Source organism: Bubalus kerabau, chromosome 16 (assembly GCF_029407905.1).
Source record: "Bubalus kerabau isolate K-KA32 ecotype Philippines breed swamp buffalo chromosome 16, PCC_UOA_SB_1v2, whole genome shotgun sequence".
In the NCBI taxonomy this organism is placed as follows: Eukaryota; Metazoa; Chordata; class Mammalia; order Artiodactyla; family Bovidae; genus Bubalus; species Bubalus kerabau.
This window is the reverse complement of record NC_073639.1, coordinates 11,047,784-11,072,747: the sequence shown is the minus strand read 5'-3', so window position 1 is coordinate 11,072,747 and position 24,964 is coordinate 11,047,784. Positions and strand designations below refer to the sequence as shown.

The following is a 24,964-nucleotide window of genomic DNA, read 5'->3' as shown; positions in this document are numbered from 1 at the left end:
TAAAGCACTTACTGTGTTTACTATCTAATAATGTGTTGTTGTTATCAGTAGCCACACTCTGATATATTAGCTCCATGTATATAAATAATACCTTCTAAGATTCTAAAATCATTGTCAAGACAACTGGTATCTAAGTCTTCTTATTTCTACTTGATGATTTTATATCACAAAAAGTGTTCACTCTCAATACTGTGGGCCTAGGAGGAAATATGTATCAGCTAAGAGAATATGTGAAAGAAATACTGTAACTTACTATGTCTCTGAAGACAACTGCCCGAAGTCGATTAATATCCATGTCTTGTAAGAGCCTGTCAAAATCTCTCACTGGAGATATACCACCAGTTACAAGGTCCACTGGACTCTATTTAAGACAAAACATATAAACATACATTGCACAGACATTTTAAAAAATAACACACTGTTCCATGGGCGACAACATCTTTTCCCAGCTTGTTTTCCTCCTCCTCACTTCTGTTTTTGGGCGCCAGGACAGAGGTGGGGGGTACAGAAGGGAGCCAACAAGCACGTGAAACGCAAACTGCCGTGTCTGGAGGGAAAAGTATCATGGACACAAGGAAAGTAAACGTTTGGAAAAGCAGACAAGATTAAGCATAAGCAAATCTTTACTGTATACTCAAACACAAATATTTGAAGGTTATGTCCACAGACTAAAATAACTATTTTAGGACTTCTGTCAGATTTATTTAACTTAATGTTGAAATGAACAAATAAATTTAAGATCTTAACTGTAAAATAAGAGAATGCTTTCTTATTTAATTAATTATTCCGCAGGCTTACCTTCGCAGCAGATTTCCCACTGGGAATCAGGCTGTGTGCCATTTTCTGGCTTTTTCCTGCTTCGCCTTTACTTCTCAGCTGTGACTGCTGCTGACACTCTAAGCAATTCCTTACTGCCACTGCACATACTGCAATTTATTTTAAGAAAAAACTGTATTTAAGATTATGGGACCGACAAAACCCACCTAAATAAGTTGCATAAGATTTTATTTGAAACAGATCACCTTCAGCAAATTCCTAAAATATCCCTGGGCTTTATCACCCACTGTTTGTTTGCTGACTCTGGTAGCCACTCTATAGGGCCCACTGCTAAAAAAGAATCCGTTCAAGAACCTTAAGAAACACTAGACTGTTTCTTAGATCTCACATAAGTTACTTGAAATATTCTTTTATGGAGGAAAAGATAGAGAAGAAAAGATTTTAAAAGTGAAGGAAAACAAAGTAAATCACATTGCCATCAACTAGTCCTTCTATTATCTTCACTAAAGTACAATAGTTAAACTAGAAACCTGCATGTTTTTCTTAAAATTTTTAGGATTACAGCATGATAGTAATAGGGACTGATAGAGGGTATAGCATTAAAGGGAATATTTATTTATAAGGTCTATCTTTTACTGGCTTTCATTAAAACAGTTTAAAAGGTAGGGGACAAAAAGGAGATTGTGATTAATATACAATCCAAAATTACCTCTCTAAACTTCTCACTTATCAGGCAGTTAACTCAAGTTACTCAGATATTAACTGTGAATTTTAAAGAATTAGGTAATACACAATTGTCTATGAATTGATTCATAGCATGTAATCATCTCCAATCCCAGCCAAATCAGTAGCCCTAAAAGTATTTGTCTCCACAAGAGTGGGAGAGCAAATTAGGAACAAAATAGCAAACTTAAGTACCAGCTGACTATCATACAGCTACTACACACGGAATTGAAAAAGGAGAATATTCAGAAAGGTGCCCAAAGACAGCCACAGAAGTTGGAAAAAGAGAAGGAACACAGTGAAGAGGGAGGGAGAGAGAATATGGAATACAACTCTGTGCAGTTTGGGGTCAGGCCCAGCAAAAAACTTTCCAACTACTTTTGTCAGAGATTGTATAGCATCAAGTTTGGGTCTGCATTACAAAGTTAAAAACCACATTTGAGTGCCTAGTGTCAATCAGTCTCAGCAGTACAGTTTATTCTTACTGTTGCCATCTGACCTTCTCACTTCCAACTTCACAAACACAGGAGTGAGGCGACCAGGGATCAAAACATCTGGACTGCTGGGACCAAGCTTACCAGGTTCTATTAAGTGGTCCTGAACAAGGAGAACATGTGGTGCTGGAGTACACTGAATTATTTCTTTATTTTCTTCTATAGTTATGAAAATAGAGGGAGACAGAGTATTCTCCTAGTTTCTGAATTTAATACTTCTTGAGTATAGAGAAGCATTGCTAGTATAGCCTTCTACTTTCAATTCTACAAGTGTACTCTTTTCAGGAAGTGGAGAGGTTTAAAAAATGGCATATACAAAGTAATGGGTTCTAAATATTTTAATTATATTACTGATAAAAGTTTAACAGTGTATCCTATAACAGAAAGAACAGCAATACTAGTAAAACTATATTCAAATTCCTACTCTGCCAATTTAGAGCTTCTGAATTTTCATTAAGTTAACTAACTTCTTTTATCTCAAATTTCCTCATGAATAAAAGAAAATACAAATGAATGAATGGGAGAAAATGACTGCTGACTCAATGTGAAAATCAGAAATGACACATAACAATAGTAAACGATAGCTTTTGTTTTGTCATGCTTACCATCTGACTCTTAACTAAGATTTTAAAACAACTCCCTAAAAATAGTATACCAAGTTCTTTAGAGTATCCTGAGTTTAAAAGTACTTTGATTGGTATTTTGAGTGAAAATAATCATTGTACAAAAAAAATCTAAGTACGTCTGAATATCTAAGTATAGATATTGTTGCTAAATCTGGGAAAATATTTTATTAACTAATTAGACTTTCCACCTTTGATATTATATTTTCATAGGTACCTTATTTCTAATCTGTCTTCACATGGCCATGGTTCCTAAAGATTATGCTTTCATTTCTTGGTCCCCTTTTCTCCACCTGCTGCTCCTGCTGCTAAGTCGCTTCAGTCGTGTCCGACTCTGTGCAACCCCATAGACAGCAGCCCACCAGGCTCCCCCGTCCCTGGGATTCTCCAGGCAAGAACACTGGAGTGGGTTGCCATTTCCTTCTCCAATGCATGAAAGTGAAGAGTGAAAGTGAAATCGCTCAGTCGTGTCTGACTCTTAGCGACCCCATGGACTGCAGCCTACCAGGCTCCTGCGTCCATGGGATTTTCCAGGCAAGAGTACTAGAGTGGGATGCCATTGCCTTCTCCGTCTCCACCTACTTCTCTCCATTTAATAAGCAAATCATCAACAAAGTCTCAGTATTTACAACTAGATACAGGAAATACTCTGCATAGAGAAAAAGAATTTTTCTTCACCTAAGGAATTTCAGATATCACTTAAAAACTCAAGGAAGAACTGCCTCCAGGAGAAGAGCAGATTTTATCACAACTTATTTTATCACAACTTATTTGGATTAATGGCTACACTTGAACGATGCTAGTTTAGAACCTTGCTACTGAAGTGTGTTTCTAAGAGAAGCAGCATCAACACTACCTGAGAATTACTAGGACAATTTTAGGCCTCATCCCAGACCTATATAAACTAATCAGCATTTTAACAATATCGTCTGGTGATCCATGTGTACAAATCACATCAAAATTTGAGAAGCACTACTTCAAAGCAAAAGGCGACTGTGGGTTGCAGGGAGTAATGCTGACCAGAATCAACTTTGTAGAATTTTCAAAACATATCCTCCTCCTCGATTCACCCTTACAAGTACTACTATAGGCAATGCATACACAGTCCTTTACTCTTTGGAAATTAAAAAGTATCATAAGACAAATTGCCTAGCACATATTTTCCCACCAACAGGGGAAAAAAAATATTCAACTTAATATGTCTGTATTAATGAAAATTTAAGTAAATTTCTAAGTAATGAGGTTTAACAGCTCACCTAGTCGGAGACTCTGACGCAAAATTCCTCCAGATGACATATTTTTTTCAGCTTCAATTTCAGTGAAGCCAAGAGAACTTGCAAATATAAGTACATCCACAAGGCTAATTAATCTCTGCAAAAATGTCACAGAGGCTTCTATTGAAAGCCCTTGCGTAGGTTCAATATTCTCCAGCTCATGCTGTAAGGAATAAATTTGACATTTATATATATATTCTAATAAAAATCCAATTTTATGAGATACATTTCCCAAATTTTTAAATTTTATAAAAAGTTTGGCTTTTATAAATCTAGTTCAACAGAGGAATTTCCTTATCACTTCCTCTAAAAAAAAAAAAAAAAAAAACAAAAGCATATATACAGGTGAAACACTGTCAGTCATATTCCTCACTAACTAATTCATCCCTGATAATTAACCATTCTTTAGTGCCATCATTCCTGGGACAGAGTCTAAGGTCCTTTCAAGTAATTATAACAGATTCTGCTGTTTTTGAATTACAGAACCTATGATGTACAGTAACCACCACATTTAAGTTTTAATCAATATGAACATATAAATCATGTTCTCACACCAGTTCTACATAGTAAAGTCCTTACTGTAGCCGATGTAGCAGCTGAAAGCAATGGCAGTATACCCCCACAAGCCATGACCATATTGTCCATCACTTGAGAGATGAGATGAATTGTGTTGTGTACAAAGATGACATTATCACTGCTATTCACGAAGTCCATAACTGTCTTTGTTGAATGGCTGTCCAAAGATAAATGATGTTTACTCATAATGCTAAAGAAAGGAAATCACATTTGCCTACTTGAGGGAAGGGAGGATAAGAGGGTGCTTTTTTCGCCTCATCTTGAAAGCTGAGGAAATATAATGATGCAGCAGGCATTTTGGGGGGTGTATACTTCCTCAGAATATGCAGACCATTCCTTATCAGTGGTTACTATCTGTGCTGTTTTTCAGTTCTGAACAATAAATACTATTGATCTTACACTTGATATAAAAGTTGAACTAAATTACCCTAAATTAGGAGCAAAATTTGAAGCAACAAAAACTAAGAGGTAAATGGGGCTACATGTGCTACTAAAAATGAATTTTCTAGTAACATTTTCTTAGATAATGCCATGAAATGTTTTTAAACAGGGTAAGAGTAGAATACAACTAACAATAAACAAATTAGGCATTTTTAAAAATCATATATCACACAGTGGAGGATAATCTAAAATACACAGACTTTTTATAGTAAAAATACATTGGAAAATTACATGTTTTACCTAAATCCCATTTTTTTACTTCTTCTAGAAATAAATGCATTTGGTAGACCTACATTCAGGCAAATTATATGATATAAAATATGTCACAGAAAATCGTCAGCAAATATTTTGAAAGAAAAATCTCTGATTTTCAAGTTTTTGTACTCTAAATACAATACCTCACTTTTATAAGAGAATAAACATTAATTCAATAAAACCCTACCATAGAACTAATTTAATCCTACTTTTGAACCAAATGACTATAGTTAACTACAGAATGTTAACTAAACAAATTTCTTTGAAAACAAAGACTAAAATTTATATACATCTTCTATGATAAATAAATGGACAAACCTTCTCCACATCTGTATGTCTGTTTCTATTGAAAATAATAGGTCAGTGAGCAAACGCTGATGCATTTGAGACCATCTGAACTCAGGAATACGGAACATAGACCTGGAATCCCTCCTTTGTCCATTAACTGTGTCGGCTGTTCCTTGCCCGGGCTGCTCCTGTTGCCTTGACATCTGATAGAGAAAGTTAAAAAGAGTAATAAAGTAAGTTCAACTGCAAAAAAAGGCATTAACATCTAATACAGTCTATGCAATTCACCTAACCAATACTCACATTTCAAGACACTAAGGAACCAAATCAGAGAAAAATTATTAATGAATAATAACAATGCTACATTTAAAGCAAAGTTACAAAAAATGCTAAACTAGCACAATTCAGCAGTAACTGGCCTGGAACCATGTTAGTGTTATCACCAGTTAATACAGCATTTTATATATGAATCAAGAAGTTTTGGATTTTCAGTACTGACATAAAAGAAAGGCTGCATCTGGATTATAAATTAGCTAGAATTAAGAAAAAACAAAAATAAAGACAACAGAATGAAGACCACACCAATAAAAAAGGAAGAAGGAGAGCAGTAAGAGTTGAATCAAGTGGGAAATGACAAAATGGAACCTCAGTGGTTCATGGATCCCTCTGAGATACTGGTCAAGAAGAAAGCTATGCCTCTGAATCTCACAAAGGCTCCTGCTGCTCACAAACAGACCTCATGGAACAATTTTAAACTGCATATTTTGTACATAAAATTATACAAAGCAAGTGGTTCTGCAGGAAGGTAGCAGAAAATCTAATGTCCTAACTACGACTGGGGTCATCAAATAAAGGGTAAAAGGAAAGTATTTCCAATGTTTGCTTTATAAAAGCTAAAAATAGGCTAACAGTGAAACCTGAAAGTAGTAACTTTTAATGATACTGTAGTGAAACTAACAATAAAAGCTGCCATTTAACAAACTTACACTAAAAATCAAACCCTGCTAAAGAAATAAAATCTTCATATTCACCGATTTATGTAATCACAAACAGCTTATCAACCAACTTTAAAACAAAATAAAATGTAAGTATATACACTTGTTCTATTTCAACTCAATGCAAATATAGTTCAAGGAAATAATAAATATAATCACCTCAAGCACAGGTTGAGGAGGCTGGGACACTTCCATGTTTGAACTGGCCTTCAATTCCAGTCTCTCAGTATCTGTGGCAACACTGGAAACATCCAACTTAGCAATCTTATGCTCAGAAGTAGTAGGAGACTCAAAGATATTCCCATGAGAATCACTATTTAGTTTGGTTTCTCCAGTGGAGTTAGTCTTCTCCCGTTCCTCCAGCGTATGAGCACTGTCCGGATGTACAGCTGCTTGGGAAGCAGTTGCATCTGCTGGGGTAGCTGAAGTCCCTGGTGCTGTCATTGGCAAGATTCCAGAATCTTCAGGATCTTGAGTTTCAGTGTCAGTTTGTTTCTTACATACAGCCTCTTCCTCTTGAAATATTACTTTATGGTCATTACTAAACACATCCACTCTCTCACTGGCTTCAGAAGCACCTGGAGACAAACTATTGTCTTGGGGCTCTGCAGGGAGACCGGCTTCCTCAATAGGACTACATTCTACCTTCAGTTCTACATAATCATCATCATCTTCTTCCTCTACTACAGACTTATCTAATAATTCTGGCACCTCTGAAGTATCTTCTTCTGAAGGAGAACTGATGGAAGCAGTTACTTCATTGACAGTCACTGTATCTTTGCCAGTTGTGAAAGAATCAGAGGAAATGGTTGCAGCTTCTGTTATGTCAGAAGATCTTTCTAAATTATCTGCATTAACTGTTTCATTTATCAATGTTTCTTCTAAAGGGACTTCATCCAGTAACTCCTCATTTTCTGGCCCACTTGTCCTCTCTTCATTAGATGTAGCAGGAATTTGCAGTTCAGTGTTGGATGCAGATTCTACTGAACTTGTCTGTCCAATACTTGACTTTTCATCACTATTTCTAGTGATATCAGAAGACACAGGAGAATCCTTTGTATCTGATTGTTGGGATCCTACTGAAACATTAACCTCCCTGCTAATGCCAGAGACTGCTTGAACTGGACTTGAAGAACAATGCCCTGTTTCTTCATCAACTTTTCCCTGGTGTTCCCTTAATATATTGGCAAGGTTTTCCTTGTGTATTTCAAAAGTGACCTAGATGAAAAATATACAAGGAGTCAAAATACACACAAAAAATAAATGAACAGAGCAAAAACATAAAATTTAAATGTTCAATTTTTCCAACACATGGTTTATATGATGCAAGAGACAATTTTCCTATAATATCAAATGATAAATAAAAGGTATCAACCACAAAAATCTAAATCATCAAAAAAACTATAGTTAATCAATGCTAACAGGTAGCATGGCATCAATCAATAACAAGAACACAGTTATTTAGATTATATTTTTAAGACATATGTATAGGAAAACAGTACATTATTCTACTAACCTGTATAACTTGTACCAGGATCTAAGTATGAACCATTGGAAAGTGCTTTGTGCATTATGTAATATATTGTTTAAGAAGCAATGAAAACACATCTTCTCATGATTTATTCTCAGCAGAGATCAAAAACATCAGTTATGTTCACTTCATATATGATGCAAATTATATACTTAAATATTATATATATTATATATTATAGCTGCTCTCTCTGCATTTATTTAGCTACGAAAACAACTTCATACTAAGGTAAAGAATATAAATTTTTAGCAATGAAATAAAAAGATCCAACCATTCCCCAAAGGTCAAACATAATTTTCGAAGCTGAACTGATCACAAATGGTCTGAAAGTTCCAGTTAATTCACCCATGCAATTCATCCATCCACTTGTAGAGCTGTATAAAAGAGATTACTATATACTCAACCCTGTGAACATACCCATATCATGCTTATTAGCATTTTGCCCAGCTAAATGGAAAAATTTCAAGGTTTAAGTATAAAAGAGAGCACTGTGATTTTAATGTCAAAGGTTGATGATGCTATTTCATCACATACTATTACATTACAGTCTCCACTGGAGTCTCCCCCAGTGGCTCAGAGGGTAAAGCGTCTGCCCGCAACGCAGGAGACCTGGGTTCGATCCCTGGGTCAGGAAGATCCCCTGGAGAAGGAAACAGCAGCCCACTCCAGTACTCTTGCCTGGGAAGTCCCGTGGACGGAGGAGTCTGGTGGGCTGCAGTCCATGCGGCCGCAGAGTCGGACAGGACCGCGCCTGCACTGCCACAGCCACCGCCACGCGACTGCCACTGGCACGCGCCAGTGTGAGCATCACCCAAAGAAGTGCATATGATACTTGCAGAAGGTACAGGCACAATTAGAGTTTATCAAGCCTAGAAGTGTCCGTGTAACCTATATTATTATAAAAAGCACAGTACATTGAACCTTGTCGTCAACAAACCTTTATTGAGCCCTAGTATGGGAGGATGATGGTAGATAAAAAAGAAGAAAAGATGATTTTTCATGCCCAAAGATTCACAGGCCTTTTTGAAGGCCTGTGAATGCAAGTATGTATGCAGGAGGATATAATGCAAACAAAACTATAAATAATGCAATGTACGCAGTTTCTTCTATAGCTGTTAACTAGCCTTTACGTGTGACATATACAGTACAGTCTTGCCATAATGTGGTATAGTGAAAGTGTTAGTTGTCAGTCATATCCGACTCTTTGCGACCCCCATGGACTGTAGCCCACCAGGTTCCTCTGTCCATGGGATTCTCCAGGAAGGAATACTGGAGTGGGTTACCATGCCCTCCTTCAGGGAATCTTCCCAACTGAGGGATCAAACCTGGGTCTCCCCATAATGTGGTATACCTAAAAATAAAATGTTTAGGAAATAAATATTTTCCTAATTTTGAATATGTGGGGAACTTTTTTGAGTATTTCAAAATGAAATGCTTATATTCAACACTAAAGAGTAAAATGGCGTAATAACATTAACAAAATATCAATTTCTTCAATGCCCAGAAGGCTGGTATCATCTTTGAACTAAGTTCTTTATTTTAATTGATGAATTCCTCATTTATTCATCCGAGAAAAATTTACTGAATTATCTACAGCACACCAGACAGTGTGTGGTGAACAATACAATGTTCATGGTGCCTATGTTTACTGGAATAGGTGAAAAATAAACACACGGACAAACAACATAATGTCAAGTAATATTAAGAAAATTTTAAGAAAAAAGCGGGGGGGGGGATGCAGAATAACTGAAGAAGAAAATCTAGGTGGGAGGTATGCTTTACTAGGGAAACTGGGCAAGGTCTCTGGAGATGTTTGAACAGAGAAAGTGAGAAATAAAATTACACGAATATCGAAAAAGTTTCAGGCTGAAGGAAGAACAAATGCAAAGGCCTTGGAGCCAAAGTAAGTTTGGTATGTTTCAGGAACAAGAAACCACCCGAGGACTGCAGACGATGAGGTAAGAGATGGAGCCAGTGCCTTATGGTTGCAGAGAATCATAAACTGTGCACCAGACTTTGAATTCTGCTACACATGCTATAATGTCTGTCATGACATATTAATACATAATCATGTGTAACACAACAGTATTATAGAATGAGTTCAGTTCTGAATAATCATGGGTTTGACTTTACTCAAATTGAGGATTTTTAAAATTTTTATTATAAAATGTATCAATAAATATTAATATATACAATCTACATGTACGGTTAAAGAGCAATTTTTTAGCCCCACATACCTATACCCATGGCAAGGAACAGAACATACCTCGCAATTCCACTATGAGCCCATCCTCAATTGTACTCTGAACCTCACCAATTGCCAACAAGAGGAAATCACTATCCTTGTATTTCTATTCATTGTTTCCTACTTTAATAGTTTTACTACCTATATAGTAAACATACCTAGAATGTTTAGCTTGAGATACTAAGTAGAGCATAAACCTGGCCAACTAAAAGAAAGACCAACATTCCCAGAGTTAACTAAAGGCTCCCGGAGAAGAAAACTACACAGGACCTGTGTACCGAGCAGGTTCCGGCTTCCCGAAGAGGATACAGAAGACCATTTATGTCTATAGGCAAGGGCATTAGGAAACACCGGGAAATACAAAGGATAAAAGATCTCTGAGGGCTAGTGGGGGCCAGGTAGTGGGTATTTAGCATAAATAAGGTCCAACAAAAACTCTTATATTTGCCAATTCTCAGCTTACAATTCTACTCTCAGAGCAGAGCACAACAGATCCCATGTTTGAGGGGTGAAGTGAGAATCTTCAAGTGATGCAGGGAGCAGGACTAGAGAGAATAGGAACTATTCACCACACTGTCAAGACAAGCAGTCATGAGGACATGGGCCCATCTCCTGTGGGAAATTTGTCCTCAGGCTTTAAAAAGATCTTACAAAGGCACCTGGCATTTCAGTAATAACAGCTCCCCCTATAGCTGTATCTTAAGTCAAACTATTCCAGTTGAGATGGACTATCACAAGGCTACTACAACGCTGCCATCCTGGGACCTCCCTTCACTGGAATCCTGGAGATCCCTTCATCTCTCTCCTGTTTCTTATATCCCGTATCTTCTTTGTTCTAGTCTCCCCTTTGGGTGCAGCATATCCTCCACTGTCCGCTTGAAATTTTTAAGACTGAACGGTAAACTTCCTCTACTTTCACACTTGAAGGTCAGATAAAATCACAGGTTGGAAAACATCTACCTTCAGAATATGAAAGTTACGTCTTGATTGTCTTCTTCTTTCTGTGTTTATTGTTGGGAAGTCTGAGAGGTATTTCTGATTTGTGAACCTTCATATGACGTATTTTTACTTACTTTGTTCTTTTTCGTGAAATTTTACAAAGTCTTCTCTTTGTTCCTAGTGGTTTGAAATTCCCACAATTCTGGGTACGGATCTATTTTGACCCATGGTGCTAAATACCCATTGGGCCCTTCCAACCTACTAATGAATATCCTTTGGTTCTGAGAATTTTTCTTGAATAACTTAGTTTATACCCCCATCCCCTCTCTCTCCCCTGTTCTCACTTCCCGGGATTTCTGTTTTTTGACAATGCACTGATCGGTCTCCTACTCTTCTTACCATTTCTCGATTTTCCATCTGCTTTGTCTTTTGGTTCTATTATCTGGAAAGTGCCTCATCTAACCATTGAACACGTTTTCCACTTCTCTTATGTGACTCCGCACTAGTCACTTCACTTTTCTGCTGCTCATATTTTTCCTAAGAAAGGTAAATACAAACTTCATATTTTAAATTTTCTCTGGTGTCAAAAGGGAAAGGAAATTTCCTCTCTCCCCTGTGGTTTTTCCTATAGAAAACTTTTAGTTGGAAATATTTTCTCTGGTACCTGGAGATGTATTTAAACCTATTTAAAAGATAATAAGCCTCTTGCTAGTTTTGTATCCCTAGGATGTCTCTCCTGAGGGCATTGGAGCCAATACTTTCAAACACATCAAGCATGATGGTGCCCTGTCTCTGTAAGAGTTTAAGCCTATGTGCTTGCCTCCAAGATGTAACCTCCAGTTTGTCAAAAATACACAAGAATTTATTTTTTTTAATAAAAATAAGAACATGTATGTAATGGATTATATCTAGCCATATAAAAGAACGAAATTTATTTTTTCCTTTGTAATCTCCTTAGTGGATAGCCTATGATATACACACATCATATTCTAATGTAATGCTTTTTTTTTTAGTAATAATAATGTTACATTCTTTTCTACAGGGAAGCCTGGCATGCTGCAGTCCATGGGGTCACAAAGAGTCAGACATGACTTAGCAACTGAACAACAACAACAACAAATTCTTCTCTGCATTTTAAGGAGAGGATATTTTTGCATTGGCAAGAGGTTTTACTGTTAACTGCGTAAGAGTAACACATTATTAGCATGTACTCATTGAAAGATTAAATGAGTTTTTGTATGTAAAATGCTTAAAATGATACAATATACAAAATAAGCTATGTATGTGCTTAACATTATTACAACTATCATTAATTTTCAATAGGTGCTGTGGTGGTTCTTTGTCTATTATTAATATCAAACAGAATAGGATTCAGTTCTGGTTTCATGTCTTAGAATCGCCTCATTTGTCCGAGGATGTTAGCTGCTTTTCTTCCATCTTGTTTCTTCTTTTTATAGCATCTGTTTTCTTGGAACTGCCTTTTATCTGCTTTGTTTCTATCTCCTGAGTGAGATGGTTTCCTTAACTTTCTTGTATAACTTGGTTCTTTCCTCATAATTAACACAAGGCGGGGCTAAAGGCCAAGAGGTTAAAAAGCTTTTTAACTTTTTACATACAGGGGTAATCAACTTTTACCTCTACCACAGAATGATCTGGGCGGGGCCTAGGACAGGAAGGAACACAGACAACCCAAAGGCGCATCCTCGGGGTCCTGCCTGCAAGGTAATGGTCTGCTGCCTGTATTTTAGGAACCACGTGGGGAGCAGGGGATGGAAGTGTCACCTTTGCATTCAACACATAGTCTCTTAATCACCCTTCCTATCTGCTAATATAAAACAAGACCAGTGATCCTCTGTGTTACCCTCCCTAAAAGTCTCGCAGAATAGGTTGGGGTTGTTTTCCAATAGCATCAGATCAGATCAGTCACCAAGTTGTGTCCGACTCTTTGCGACCCCATGAATCGCAGCACACCAGGCCTCCCTGTCCAACACCAACTCCCGGAGTTCACTGAGACTCACGTCCATCGAGTCTAGAGTAGGGGAAAGTATCAAGATGTCAAAATCAAAGTTCTACTCAATCTTTTTAATGGTTTTTGCCTGCAGCACTGCTGCTGCTAAGTCGCTTCAGTCGTGTCCGACTCTGTGCGACCCCATAGACGGCAGCCCACTAGGCTCCACCGTCCCTGGCATTCTCCAGGCAAGAACACTGGAGTGGGTTGCCATTTCCTTCTCCAATGCATGAAAGTAAAAAGTGAAAGCGAAGTCACTCAGTCGTGTCCGACAGCACATACAAGCCCTAATCTTTAGCTTCCAACAGTTGAGGGAGCCAGTTCTGAGAAATCTGAGACTTTTTTTTTTTTTTTTAATGAAAAAGAAGTTGATTTTTGGCTTTCCCCATATTAAGCTTATGACTTACTTACCCCAAACCTAAATTAATACAACTTACCCAGCTGATCCATAGACTCTAAACTTGATTGTTATTTACCCCACTCCTCTTCCCTCTATCCTGGATATTTTTGTATTTTTGCAAAATCCTTTCATGGCATGTTTATGTTGAGTTTCAACACAAAATGCATTAAATGTTAGTGTTTAACTTGCCAGCTTAACTCAACTAGCAAACTGAGACACTGTATAGTAAGGATAAATTTTCACCATACGTTAAGACCAATAGCTACACTCCTAAGGTGAGGAGGAACTGCTATCCCCTAGTTCAACTAATCCCCTAGTTCAACTGCTATAAAAGAAACTTAACAGTAAAAAACCGCCATCCATTTCAAAACAAGTATGTGCCTATACTAAAGAGCACTGTTTTGAAGAATAAATAAAACAGATTTGAGACCAAAAAGTTAGAACCTACATTACTTCCACTATAAAACTCATTCGGTGTGTTAAAACAGTATGGAAAAATTTCAAATTGTTATGATTATACTTGTTCAATATATTTTTACAAAGAAAGTTAGTCATCATCTTAAAATGGTATACAGCAGGAATTTAATGGACATTTCAAGAACTTAATATCTGATCTATGTGATCACATCTAAATACTACTACATATATTTTTTTTCTTTTTAATTTGGTAATAGAATATTAATGGACTTCCCAGGTGGCACAGTAGTAAAGAATCTGCCTGACAATGCAGAGGCACAAGAGATGGGTTTTCAATCCCTGGGTCAGGAATATACCCTGGAGTAGGAAATGGCAACCCGCTCCAGTACTCTTTTTTGGAGAATCCCATGGAAAGAGGAGCCTGGCGGGCTATAGGCCATGGGGTTGCAAAGAGTCAGACATGACTACGTGACTGAGCACACAGCAAATACAGCATAATAGGATAAAAACTTATTAGAAAAAAATATATGAATATGAGCCCTGAAAAAAATCATTCACTTTTATGTTAATGCTTTTATTAAGATTACTAACATCGTAGTAACAGGGAAACAAAACTTTCATAATACCTGCAGCCCACTGCAGTGCTCTATGCAGTGACGTTCCTTGCAAGTTTATAAACAACTTGAAGAATTTCTCTTGGATTCCCATGTCCCCTTCAGGGCCAATAGAAGATACATATTTTTGCTATCACAAACTCTCTCTTAAAGAGAGACTTTTCATGTTGCTCTGAAGAGTATTCACTTAAGTTACAACTTCCCATGACTGTCTTTCAATCACTTGCTAAGAGACTGTTCATTCTAAAGGTGAAACACAATACGTATGTCTCTGTAATGTAGTTCTTTCTCACATTCTAACTGTACTCATGCCAAGGAAAGAAACTTTGAACTGGCCATTTGAAAAGATAGGCTAAGAAATAACATTTAGTATTAAATTTTCAAGCACAAGGAGATGGTTCCTATAATACACATTGCAATTCAACACAAAGTACAGTTTCATAAAGGTATACTTAATGTGCCACAGGAATGTATTTCCTTTTGTGATAAACAGATTTGTAGTCAAATCTGTTCTAAAACAGTGCTTTATCTTCCCTAAGCAAAGCAACTTGTTTATTCTTTTTTTTTTTTTTGCAAATATGAATATTAGAAATGCATTTTAAATTTTTGAAGTTGATTTTTAAACCTTTTAATTTACTCCAGTAGCTGAAAACCTAAATGGCAACTGAGTAATTATCACTGTTGTTATCTTTTTTGATACTGTTTTCCTAAAAGTATTTGTGACTGATAATTCCTAATTAATTACCAGATATTGTTCTAAATTACTTCACTAAAAGACTAGTCATTAATCTCCACAATCATTTGATAGCTAATCTATAGCTGTTCGCCATGTTTGGAAATCACTACTGTAAGCTACTAGTTAAAGACACTCATGCTGCTGCTGCTAAGTCGCTTCACTCGTGTCTGACTCTGTGTGACCCCACACACGGCAGCCCACCAGGCTCCCCCGTCCCTGGGATCCAGGCAAAAACACTGGAGTGGGTTGCCATTTCCTTCTCCAATGCCTGAAAGTGAAATGTGAAAGTGAAGTCGCTCAGTCATGTCCGACTCTTCTTCTTTGAGATATACTCATGAGCTAATAGCTATAATGTTTCTTTAGCCATTACTTTCAACTTAATAGACACTCAAATTTACTAATTAGGAGATAAAAGATGAATGCAATATATTAAGAGATTAGCATTACTAACCTACATATTAAAAAATTTTACCTATAAAATGTAGGTTGTTTTAAACATTAACAATGTTTAGGAATTAGCTTTCTTTTTGTAAGCAAATTCATCCTTTTTATTGGATGTTCTTTTCCTTTGGAATAACAGCTGTATATTATATGCTAACTTCTTAAGTTACCAACCTTTCCACAGCTGATAAATAAGACACATTTTTCTTCAAAAATAGCTGAATCTTCCCATATGGGATATTAGGAAGCATAGCTCAAAATGATCATAACCACACAACAGGATATCTTTTATAGAGACTCTGATGCAACAGCTTACAACAATAATGGCATTAAGAGATAATACTTATAAGCAAATTGTAAGTATTTATAAGCTTATAGCAAGAAGAGATAAGAAAGCCTTCTTCAGCGATCAATGCAAAGAAATAGAGGAAAACAACAGAATGGGAAAGACTAGAGATCTCTTCAAGAAAATCAGAGATACCAAAGGAACATTTCATGCAAAGATGGGCTCGATAAAGGACAGAAATGGTATGGACCTAACAGAAGCAGAAGATATTAAGAAGAGGTGGCAAGAATACACAGAAGAACTGTACAAAAAAGATCTTCACGACCCAGATAATCACGATGGTGTGATCACTGACCTAGAGCCAGACATCCTGGAATGTGAAGTCAAGCGGGCCTTAGAAAGCATCACTATGAACAAAGCTAGTGGAGGTGATGGAATTCCAGTTGAGCTATTCCAAATCCTGAAAGATGATGCTGTGAAAGTGCTGCATTCAATATGCCAGCAAATTTGGAAAACTCAGCAGTGGCCACAGGACTGGAAAAGGTCAGTTTTCATTCCAATCCCAAAGAAAGGCAATGCCAAAGAATGCTCAAACTACCGCACAATTGCACTCATCTCACACGCTAGTAAAGTAATGCTCAAAATTCTCCAAGCCAGGCTTCAGCAATATGTGAACCATGAACTTCCTGATGTTCAAGCTGGTTTTAGAAAAGGCAGAGGAACCAGAGATCAAATTGCCAACATCCGCTGGATCATAGAAAAAGCAAGAGAGTTCCAGAAAAACATCTATTTCTGCTTTATTGACTATGCCAAAGCCTTTGACTGTGTGGATCACAATAAACTGTGGAAAATTCTGAAAGAGATAGGAATACCAGACCACCTGACCTGCCTCTTGAGAAATCTGTATGCAAGTCAGGAAGCAACAGTTAGAACTGGACATGGAACAACAGACTGGTTCCAAATAGGAAAAGGAGTACATCAAGGCTGTATATTGTCACCCTGTTTATTTAACTTATATGCAGAGTACATCATGAGAAATGCTGGACTGGAAGAAACACAAGCTGGAATCAAGATTGCTGGGAGAAATATCAATAACCTCAGATATGCAGATGACACCACCCTTATGGCAGAAAGTGAACAGGAACTCAAAAACCTCTTGATGAAAGTGAAAGTGGAGAGTGAAAAAGTTGGCTTAAAGCTCAACATTCAGAAAACGAAGATCATGGCATCCGGTCCCACCACTTCATGGGAAATAGATGGGGAAACAGTGGAAACAGTGTCAGACTTTATTTTTCTGGGCTCCAAAATCACTGCAGATGGTGACTGCAGCCATGAAATTAAAAGACGCTTACTCCTTGGAAGGAAAGTTATGACCAACCTAGATAGCATATTCAAAAGCAGAGACATTACTTTGCCAACAAAGGTCCGTCTAGTCAAGGCTATGGTTTTTCTTGTGGTTATGTATGGATGTGAGAGTTGGACTGTGAAGAAGGCTGAGCGCCGAAGAATTGATGCTTTTGAACTGTGGTGTTGGAAAAGACTCTTGAGAGTCCTTGGACTGCAAGGAGATCCAACCAGTCCATTCTGAAGGAGATCAGCCCTGGGATTTCCTTGGAAGGAATGATGCTAAAGCTGAAACTCCAGTACTTTGGCCGCCTCATGCGAAGAGCTGACTCATTGGAAAAGACTCTGATGCTGGGAGGGATTGGGGGCAGGAGGAGAAGGGGACGACAGAGGATGAGATGGCTGGATGGCATCACTGACTCGATGGATGTGAGTTTGGGTGAACTCCGGGAGTTGGTGTTGGACAGGGAGGCCTGGCGTGCTGCGATTCATGGGGTCGCAAAAAGTCGGACACGACTGAGTGACTGATCTAATCTGATAAGCTTATACATATTTACTGATCTATTTTATGCAAAATATCCTGGTTAAAAATCTAAATATTCTGGTCAAACCTAAGTGTTTAAATGCTACCCTAATAACAACCTGATTAGAGGGATTTCAAGTATAAAGCCTAACCCATTCTAAGAAAACGACCTAAAAGAACTAGGTACCAAAACATTATATGTTCAATAACAAAGAGAAACAATTCTGTGAGATAAACAAGTCACGTATGTAATAAGCACTATACACTCACCGTGTAATACACTCAAAACTTTTTTTAAGTAGGTAGTATATTTTAACGGAGTTCACAACACACTATCCCAAAATATGGAACACCGGCACACTATTTTTTAAGATGAAGGAATTTGAGAAACAGCGTGTGTAAGAAAGATTCTGCCCTCTTCATCCTCCCCTGAAGCAGGTTATAAGGACTCTCAATCACTCCCTTGTCCCTGAAGCTTCTTATGTGAGAGGTAGGTAAAACCCAAAGGGAAAAGCGCACCCTCATCTCAACAACAGAGGGATGCCGAGAAGAATCCGAATGGACAGTCCCTGACTGTTTTCCCGCGGTGCACTGTCCTTATACACTTTGTCCTCCCATGTTTATCCAAGATTTTCCACCCTTCGTCAAACCTAATATAAAAACGCTCAGACTTCACTGTTTCTTTGGGTCTTCACTTCCTCATGAAAACACCCACTTGGTGTAAAATATATTAAATAAATTCATATGCTTTTCTCTTGATAATCTGTTAATTTTCAGGTCCAGTCAGGAATCTTTTTAAGAGAGTCAAGGAAGAATTTCTCCTCTACAATTCACATGATTCAAATATAAAAGAGTAGACAGCCTAGAAATCTCCCTCCCACCACTGGTCCTCACCTGCACAATTCCCCAAAAGTCAGGCAATCAGTTATTAATTTCTTATGTATCTTTCCAGAGTACTTTTGTGCATATATAGACAAATACAAATTCTCACTTGCCCACCTGTTTTACTCACTAATATCCACTACACACTCTGTTTCACACTTTCTTTTGTCACTTAACATACCCTGGTGAACTCTCTTACTTTGCAGTCCCTTACAATGAATAGGTTCAGCATCTTTTCATAAATCTAAAGTACTTTTTACTCAGTTTCCCATGGGTTGTTTGATCATGTCTTTTGTCCATCTTCCTATTAGGCTGTTGTTCCCTCTCTATTTCTAGGAGAAGTTTATATAAAAGGAATGCTATCTTTGCTCTGGTCCTAAATAGTTTTCTCAATTTGTCGTCTGCCTTTCTGACTTTGCCTATGGTATTATTTGTTTTTTGGTCACAAAGGATTTTGCATGTTTTAATGTAGTTAAAAAAAAAATTCGTCTTTTTTTCTTTAATGGTTCTAGATTCTAAGTCATACTGAGAAAATTCTTACACAAAAGTTTACAGAAGAATTATGTCTTTTCTTCTGTACTTTTATGCTTCCTCCCTCCATCTGCATCACTGTCCATTTAATTGATCCATACGTTAAATTTCTTCATATTCCAACTTTTTTCCTCTATTGTCCCAACATTATTCATGGATAGTTTAAAGTTTTGCCTGGTGATTTGAGACATATCCTGTACAATATACTAAATACTTATATGGAATTTTGTTTATTTCTGGACTTTCTCTTCTAATCCCTTGGTCAGCCCATCTCTTCATGTGTCAATAATGCATCTTTTAAATTACTGACACCTGGTCATGTAAGTTAGTCCTCAGTAGACTTAGTTCCTTCTAGTTGCTCTTTTTACAGAATCTTCCTGGATATTTTTACTTGTTTATTTTGTTTTACTGTTCCTTAATAATTACCTTCCTCTGTTTTTTCCCCTCCAAAGGAAAAATGGTTAACTGGCATTTCCTTGGGATTTCATTAGCTTTATAAAACAGTCTTATGGACTCTGTGGGAGAGGGAGAGGGTGGGAAGATTTGGGAGAATGGCATTGAAACATGTAAAATATCATGTATGAAATGAGTTGCCAGTCCAGGTTCGATGCACGATACTGGATGCTTGGGGCTGGTGCACTGGGACGACCCAGAGGGATGGAATGGGGGGGGGGAGGGAGGAGGGTTCGGGATGGGGAACACATGTGTACCTGTGGCGGATTCATTTTGATATTTGGCAAATCTAATACAGTTATGTAAAGTTTAAAAATAAAATAAAATTTAAAAAAAAAATAAAATAAAATAAAACCACCTAAAGAAATTTCTTTAAAACCTAAAGAAAAGCTATTATAACTTTATGATGTTGAATCTTCCTATTCTAAGAATTACATTTTTCTATTTGTTCATGCCTTCTGTGTGCCCTCTGAGAATGCTTTAAAAATTTCAAGTAATTCAAAGTAAAATTTAGATACTACTGGCAGTATACGGAAAACACACAACTGTGCCTAGAAATACCTGGAGGTACCAAGAAGGGGCTGACATTTAAGTTTGGCCCTCATTAATGATTACTTATTTGCAAGAAAGAGAAGAGCAAGATTAAGAGCAAGGGGAGATATCGTGCAGAAGAAATTTAAGAAGATGTGTGTAAGAAATGATGTGTAAGAAAGATGGTGAAAGAAAATTCAAGATACTGAGTTATTTGGTAAAGCAACAAGATTAAAGCATTTCTAGGAGTGATGAGCAATAAAAATAGTAAGTAAGTATATCAACCGTAAGGAGGTATTGAACTACAAAGGCTTTGTGAATCATGAGAAAGAAGGAAAATTTTATCATACATGTAAGGGTAAGCTTTATTTATTCACTGTTTTAAACGGCAACTGTGTGTTTTACACAGACAAATTAAAAAATTATTTTCAAATGGAATTGACTTGTAAATCTTACTATTCTGTTCACAGAAAGCTTAAAATAAGCCCACTACAAAAAAACCAGAAGAATAAATAACAAAAAATTGAACATACCTATATAAAAACTGCCAAAGAAGCAGAAACAACAAATTTAAAAGCAGTACAACTGTATTTTTGTTTGTATTGACAAAGACTCTCTCCTTAACCAAACTTTATTAAGGTTCCTCTGAACCCCTGTCTCAACTAGGCCCTCTGTCCTTGCCAGACATTTGAGCAGTTCCTCACTTCCCACTGTTCATGGATGATATCTAATCAGCCTGGCCTACCTTCAGCAAGAGTCCTGTTAAAGTCTGGTTAACTAGAATTTGGCAACCCAGATGGCTCCTCTTGTTTATTTTCCATTCACTGAAGACCTTCCTCCCTTCTACTCTGCTCCTTAGCTATAAAACCAAGACTTCTCCTTGTATTCAGAGTTGAGCTGAGCTCTATACTCAGGATTTTTCTCCCTATTACAAGAGTTCCTGAATAAAATCTGATTTTACTGCTTTAACTATTACTGACTCTGGATCTTTTCAACTACATGTATGTGTGCATGTCTGTGTATATTTTAAATTAATTTCAATATATTTTTTAAAAAATTATTTCCACCAATTTTTCTGAACAGAGTTTTTGAGAAACCCATAATATGAAAAGCAAATTAATTCACTCAGTTATTTCTTCCTAGAATTTTAATTGGTCTAATATTCAGATGTTACATAAAAGTTGCAACTTTTGGTCTAAAGTTCACCATCTTAAGTAAGCAATACTAGTAAACATAAAAAGAAGCCTCTTTCATAAAATGACTTTTGAACAACACTTTCTTATTAACACCAAGTGAGGATGCAATTTAAAGAGAAACTTTCCAAACGATCAGTATCCTCTTAATCTCTATAAATATCATACTAACACATGGAAAACATTCTTAATTAACTTAACATCTAACATTCTTTAATTAATTTAAAAGAAATTTAAAGAAATTTTCTTCCCTCCAACTGCCTTAAAGTATGAAAATTTTCATCTAATCAATAATTGTTCCCCACTCCACAACATGCCTGAAAACATACATGTAATAAACACTAAATTAAGCTCATTTTAGTGTGCAATACCATATATGGTTTAAAATACTTGCATAATAGTTGAGATACACAGGATGCTTCTTATTTACTGATTTAAGCATCTGGCAAATATTGAGACAATCTTCAAAGCAATCCTAAACAGACAGGTAGTATAACCCTCATTTTAGATGCATGAAGACAGGAAGCACAGTGACATAAAATAATATCACAATAATTTACTAACGGCTGATTCATGCAAATATATAGCAGAAACCAACACAGTATTATAAAGCAATTATCCTCCAATTAAAAGTAAATAAAGTTAAATTTTAAAAATTCATCTTGACCAATTTTATTTTCTTAAGAACAGTCTAGACAAGCACTCCCATGTAAAGTTAGAATACAAATCGATACACAATTTTTTACATAGCAACTTAGCAATATCTTTTTAAAACATGCAAACTCCTTCTGGCGTTTTAGGAATTCATCCTACAAAATCGATACACAATTTTTTACATAGCAACTTAGCAATATCTTTTTAAAACATGCAAACTCCTTCTGGCGTTTTAGGAATTCATCCTACAAAATAAGACGTGTGTGTGTGTGTGTGTGTGTGTGTGTGTGTGTGTGTGTGTGTGTGTGTGTGTGTGTGTGTGTGTGTGTATAGGAGCAGACTCATCACTGCTCAAAGACAAAGGAAAATTAAACCACAGTGCAATACACTGTAATACAACTCAACAGATTTAAAAAAATCACCTCTACCAGTTTTTCCAAATAAAATCTGGAGAAGGCCAGAACATGACAAGTAAACTTGAATCATTTACTCAATCACTCCTTCCTAGAATTTCAAGTGGTCTGATAGTATTCAGACTTTATATCAGAGCTACAGCTTTTGTTCTTAACTTTACTTCTCCATAATATGATGCAATATACATACACCTGACAATATGCAGGCATGAAAATTCATGTAAGAAGTACATCACTAATTGAAATAATGCTGCAAAATATAAATATGATATTTTTGCAAGAGAATAATTATATATGTGTGTGTGTTATTTATGTAAAGAACAGAAGACTAGAAAGTCTTGCACTTAACCCATATGCAGGTGACGGGATAACAGGTAATTTCAGGATTTTGTGTTTATATTTTGTACTAGGTTGCACATTCCCAACAATGAGCACATATTAATTTAAAATTGCAAAAAAAAAAAAAAAAAAAAAACTAGTATCTGTTCAAAAAAAACTTAAAGCCAACAAATACTTTAGCAATTAAATATAAATGCATACAATCATGAAATATGGAAATTTTGTAACTCTTGAAATCATAAAAGAATACGCAATTTTGGGGGGTTTTTTTTGGCAAGCCATGCAGCACATGAGATCTTCGTTCCCTGATCAAATCTGTGTCCCCTGCAGTGGAAGCATAAAGCCCTAACCACTGAACAGCCTGGGAACGCCTTGTAATTCTTAATTTTATTATATAGCCACCATAAGCTCACACATACAAACATATGTAAATTTATATATGCCAGTTCATATCTTGTAACTTTTAAATATACTTTTAAGAAACCACTTAGAGAATTTTAACAAAAGTGATTTCTACCTGCTTTTTACCCAACCTAAACTGTTATATATTCTTCTTTTATAAAACAATTGACATTTATGTTTAAGCCATTTCATCATAATTCAGAATATATTAAGACCTTAATCTAGATTTCAACTAAAGAGTAGAAGCATTTTGGCATACCAAGTGCAAACAATATTTAATTACTCAAGATAATGTTCAATTTGAAGCATAAAAAAAAAGAAGATAAATAATAAAAACCTAGAAAATACAAAAAAATAATAAAATTACAAAAGTTACTGATACACACTTGAAACCTGAGACCAAGGTAACCAACATACTCCAAAGACTCCAGGAGAGCCCATTACTGCTTCTAAAACCTAGTTCAGCTGTTAGAGGGGAGGGACACAGTGACAAACAGCTTCCCTGCTACAGAGGTGGCAGGATATCTATCAAACTGGACAATAAAATTGCAATTGAGTTTCTTTGGCTTTTTATAGCAGCTACATGTATCCTGATGTAACTGCAAAAGCTATACAAGTCTGCAACATTAGTTTTTTACACACCAGTTCTTTATGAAGAACCAAGTTATAAATTTGTGTAACAGAGATTTTAAATGGCTGTAAAAAGGAAAAAATATGCATTCTTCAGTATTATATGCACAAAAATATTTATAAACCTTTACAACTAATATCTGCAAAGAAAAATTTTTGATTCCAATAATTTCAGCAGAATTTTTATCAGCATGCTACAAATTGTTCACCTACTTACTGAATCACTTCAGCTCTGTCCTAAACTTTATTAAATATTGATTTGAAGAGCGTTCGAGTATAAGCTTTCCATTTTAATTTAAAAATAGATACCAGGATTTATGATTCCAAACACATTAACATAGCTACATTCAAATAAATCACTTTACATCAGACTTACAAAAGAGAAAAGCTTTTTCATAAATGAAAAAAAAATCATACAAAGAAATAAAACTGAAAGACATTTATGAAACATTAAAGGTGAAAAACCACAAGAAGCAACTTGTAACTTTAAATTTTTCTTTTCAGCCTCAAAAAGTAAAGCTTGAGCACTTATCTTCTGAAGTACACTTCCACAGCAAAAAGGGTCAGGTGCAGTTTTACTCAGATAAAACTACTCTGAAATAATCAGGATTTTTTCCATTTTATAACTATAATTCTGAAACTTTAGTCCAAGACTGGCTCTTGACTCAAAGTAGGCAAAAAAGACCTTCCTAGAATGTCACTATTTTCTTTACAAAGGTTTTACAATCTATTTAAAGCCGTAAGTCACTGGAGTAAAGAAAAATATGAACTAATTAAATATACATATTTAATACACACAGAAAACAAAGTCTGCTTTGGGTTTGTGTATAAATTTGAGTCTAAAAAACACTGATTTCAGACACTACATAAGAAAAGTAGTTTATATTTCTTCTTTTAACATTTTCTATGTCTTAAAATATGCTCCAAGAAATAAAAAATATATTTTCCTTTATGATAAAAAGAATGTATTAAGGGGTCTTAACTGGGGTCTATATTTAATTTACAT

The 24,964-nt window shown here is 36.1% G+C and overlaps 1 protein-coding gene across 12 annotated transcripts in view; it reads right to left on the bottom strand.

Moving 5' to 3' along the window:
- LRBA (LPS responsive beige-like anchor protein) overlaps nucleotides 1–24,964 on the bottom strand; it is a 746,530-nt gene that overhangs the window by 569,970 nt on the left and 151,596 nt on the right. For all 12 annotated transcript variants that reach the window (XM_055550583.1, XM_055550584.1, XM_055550586.1 and 9 more), the window contains exons 23-28: nucleotides 6,606–7,664; nucleotides 5,482–5,654; nucleotides 4,471–4,624; nucleotides 3,874–4,054; nucleotides 799–926; nucleotides 254–361 (exon numbers count right to left, since the gene is read on the bottom strand). In XM_055550583.1, coding sequence (XP_055406558.1) covers nucleotides 254–361; nucleotides 799–926; nucleotides 3,874–4,054; nucleotides 4,471–4,624; nucleotides 5,482–5,654; nucleotides 6,606–7,664 — 1,803 coding nt within the window. The remainder of the gene's footprint in view (nucleotides 1–253; nucleotides 362–798; nucleotides 927–3,873; nucleotides 4,055–4,470; nucleotides 4,625–5,481; nucleotides 5,655–6,605; nucleotides 7,665–24,964) is intronic.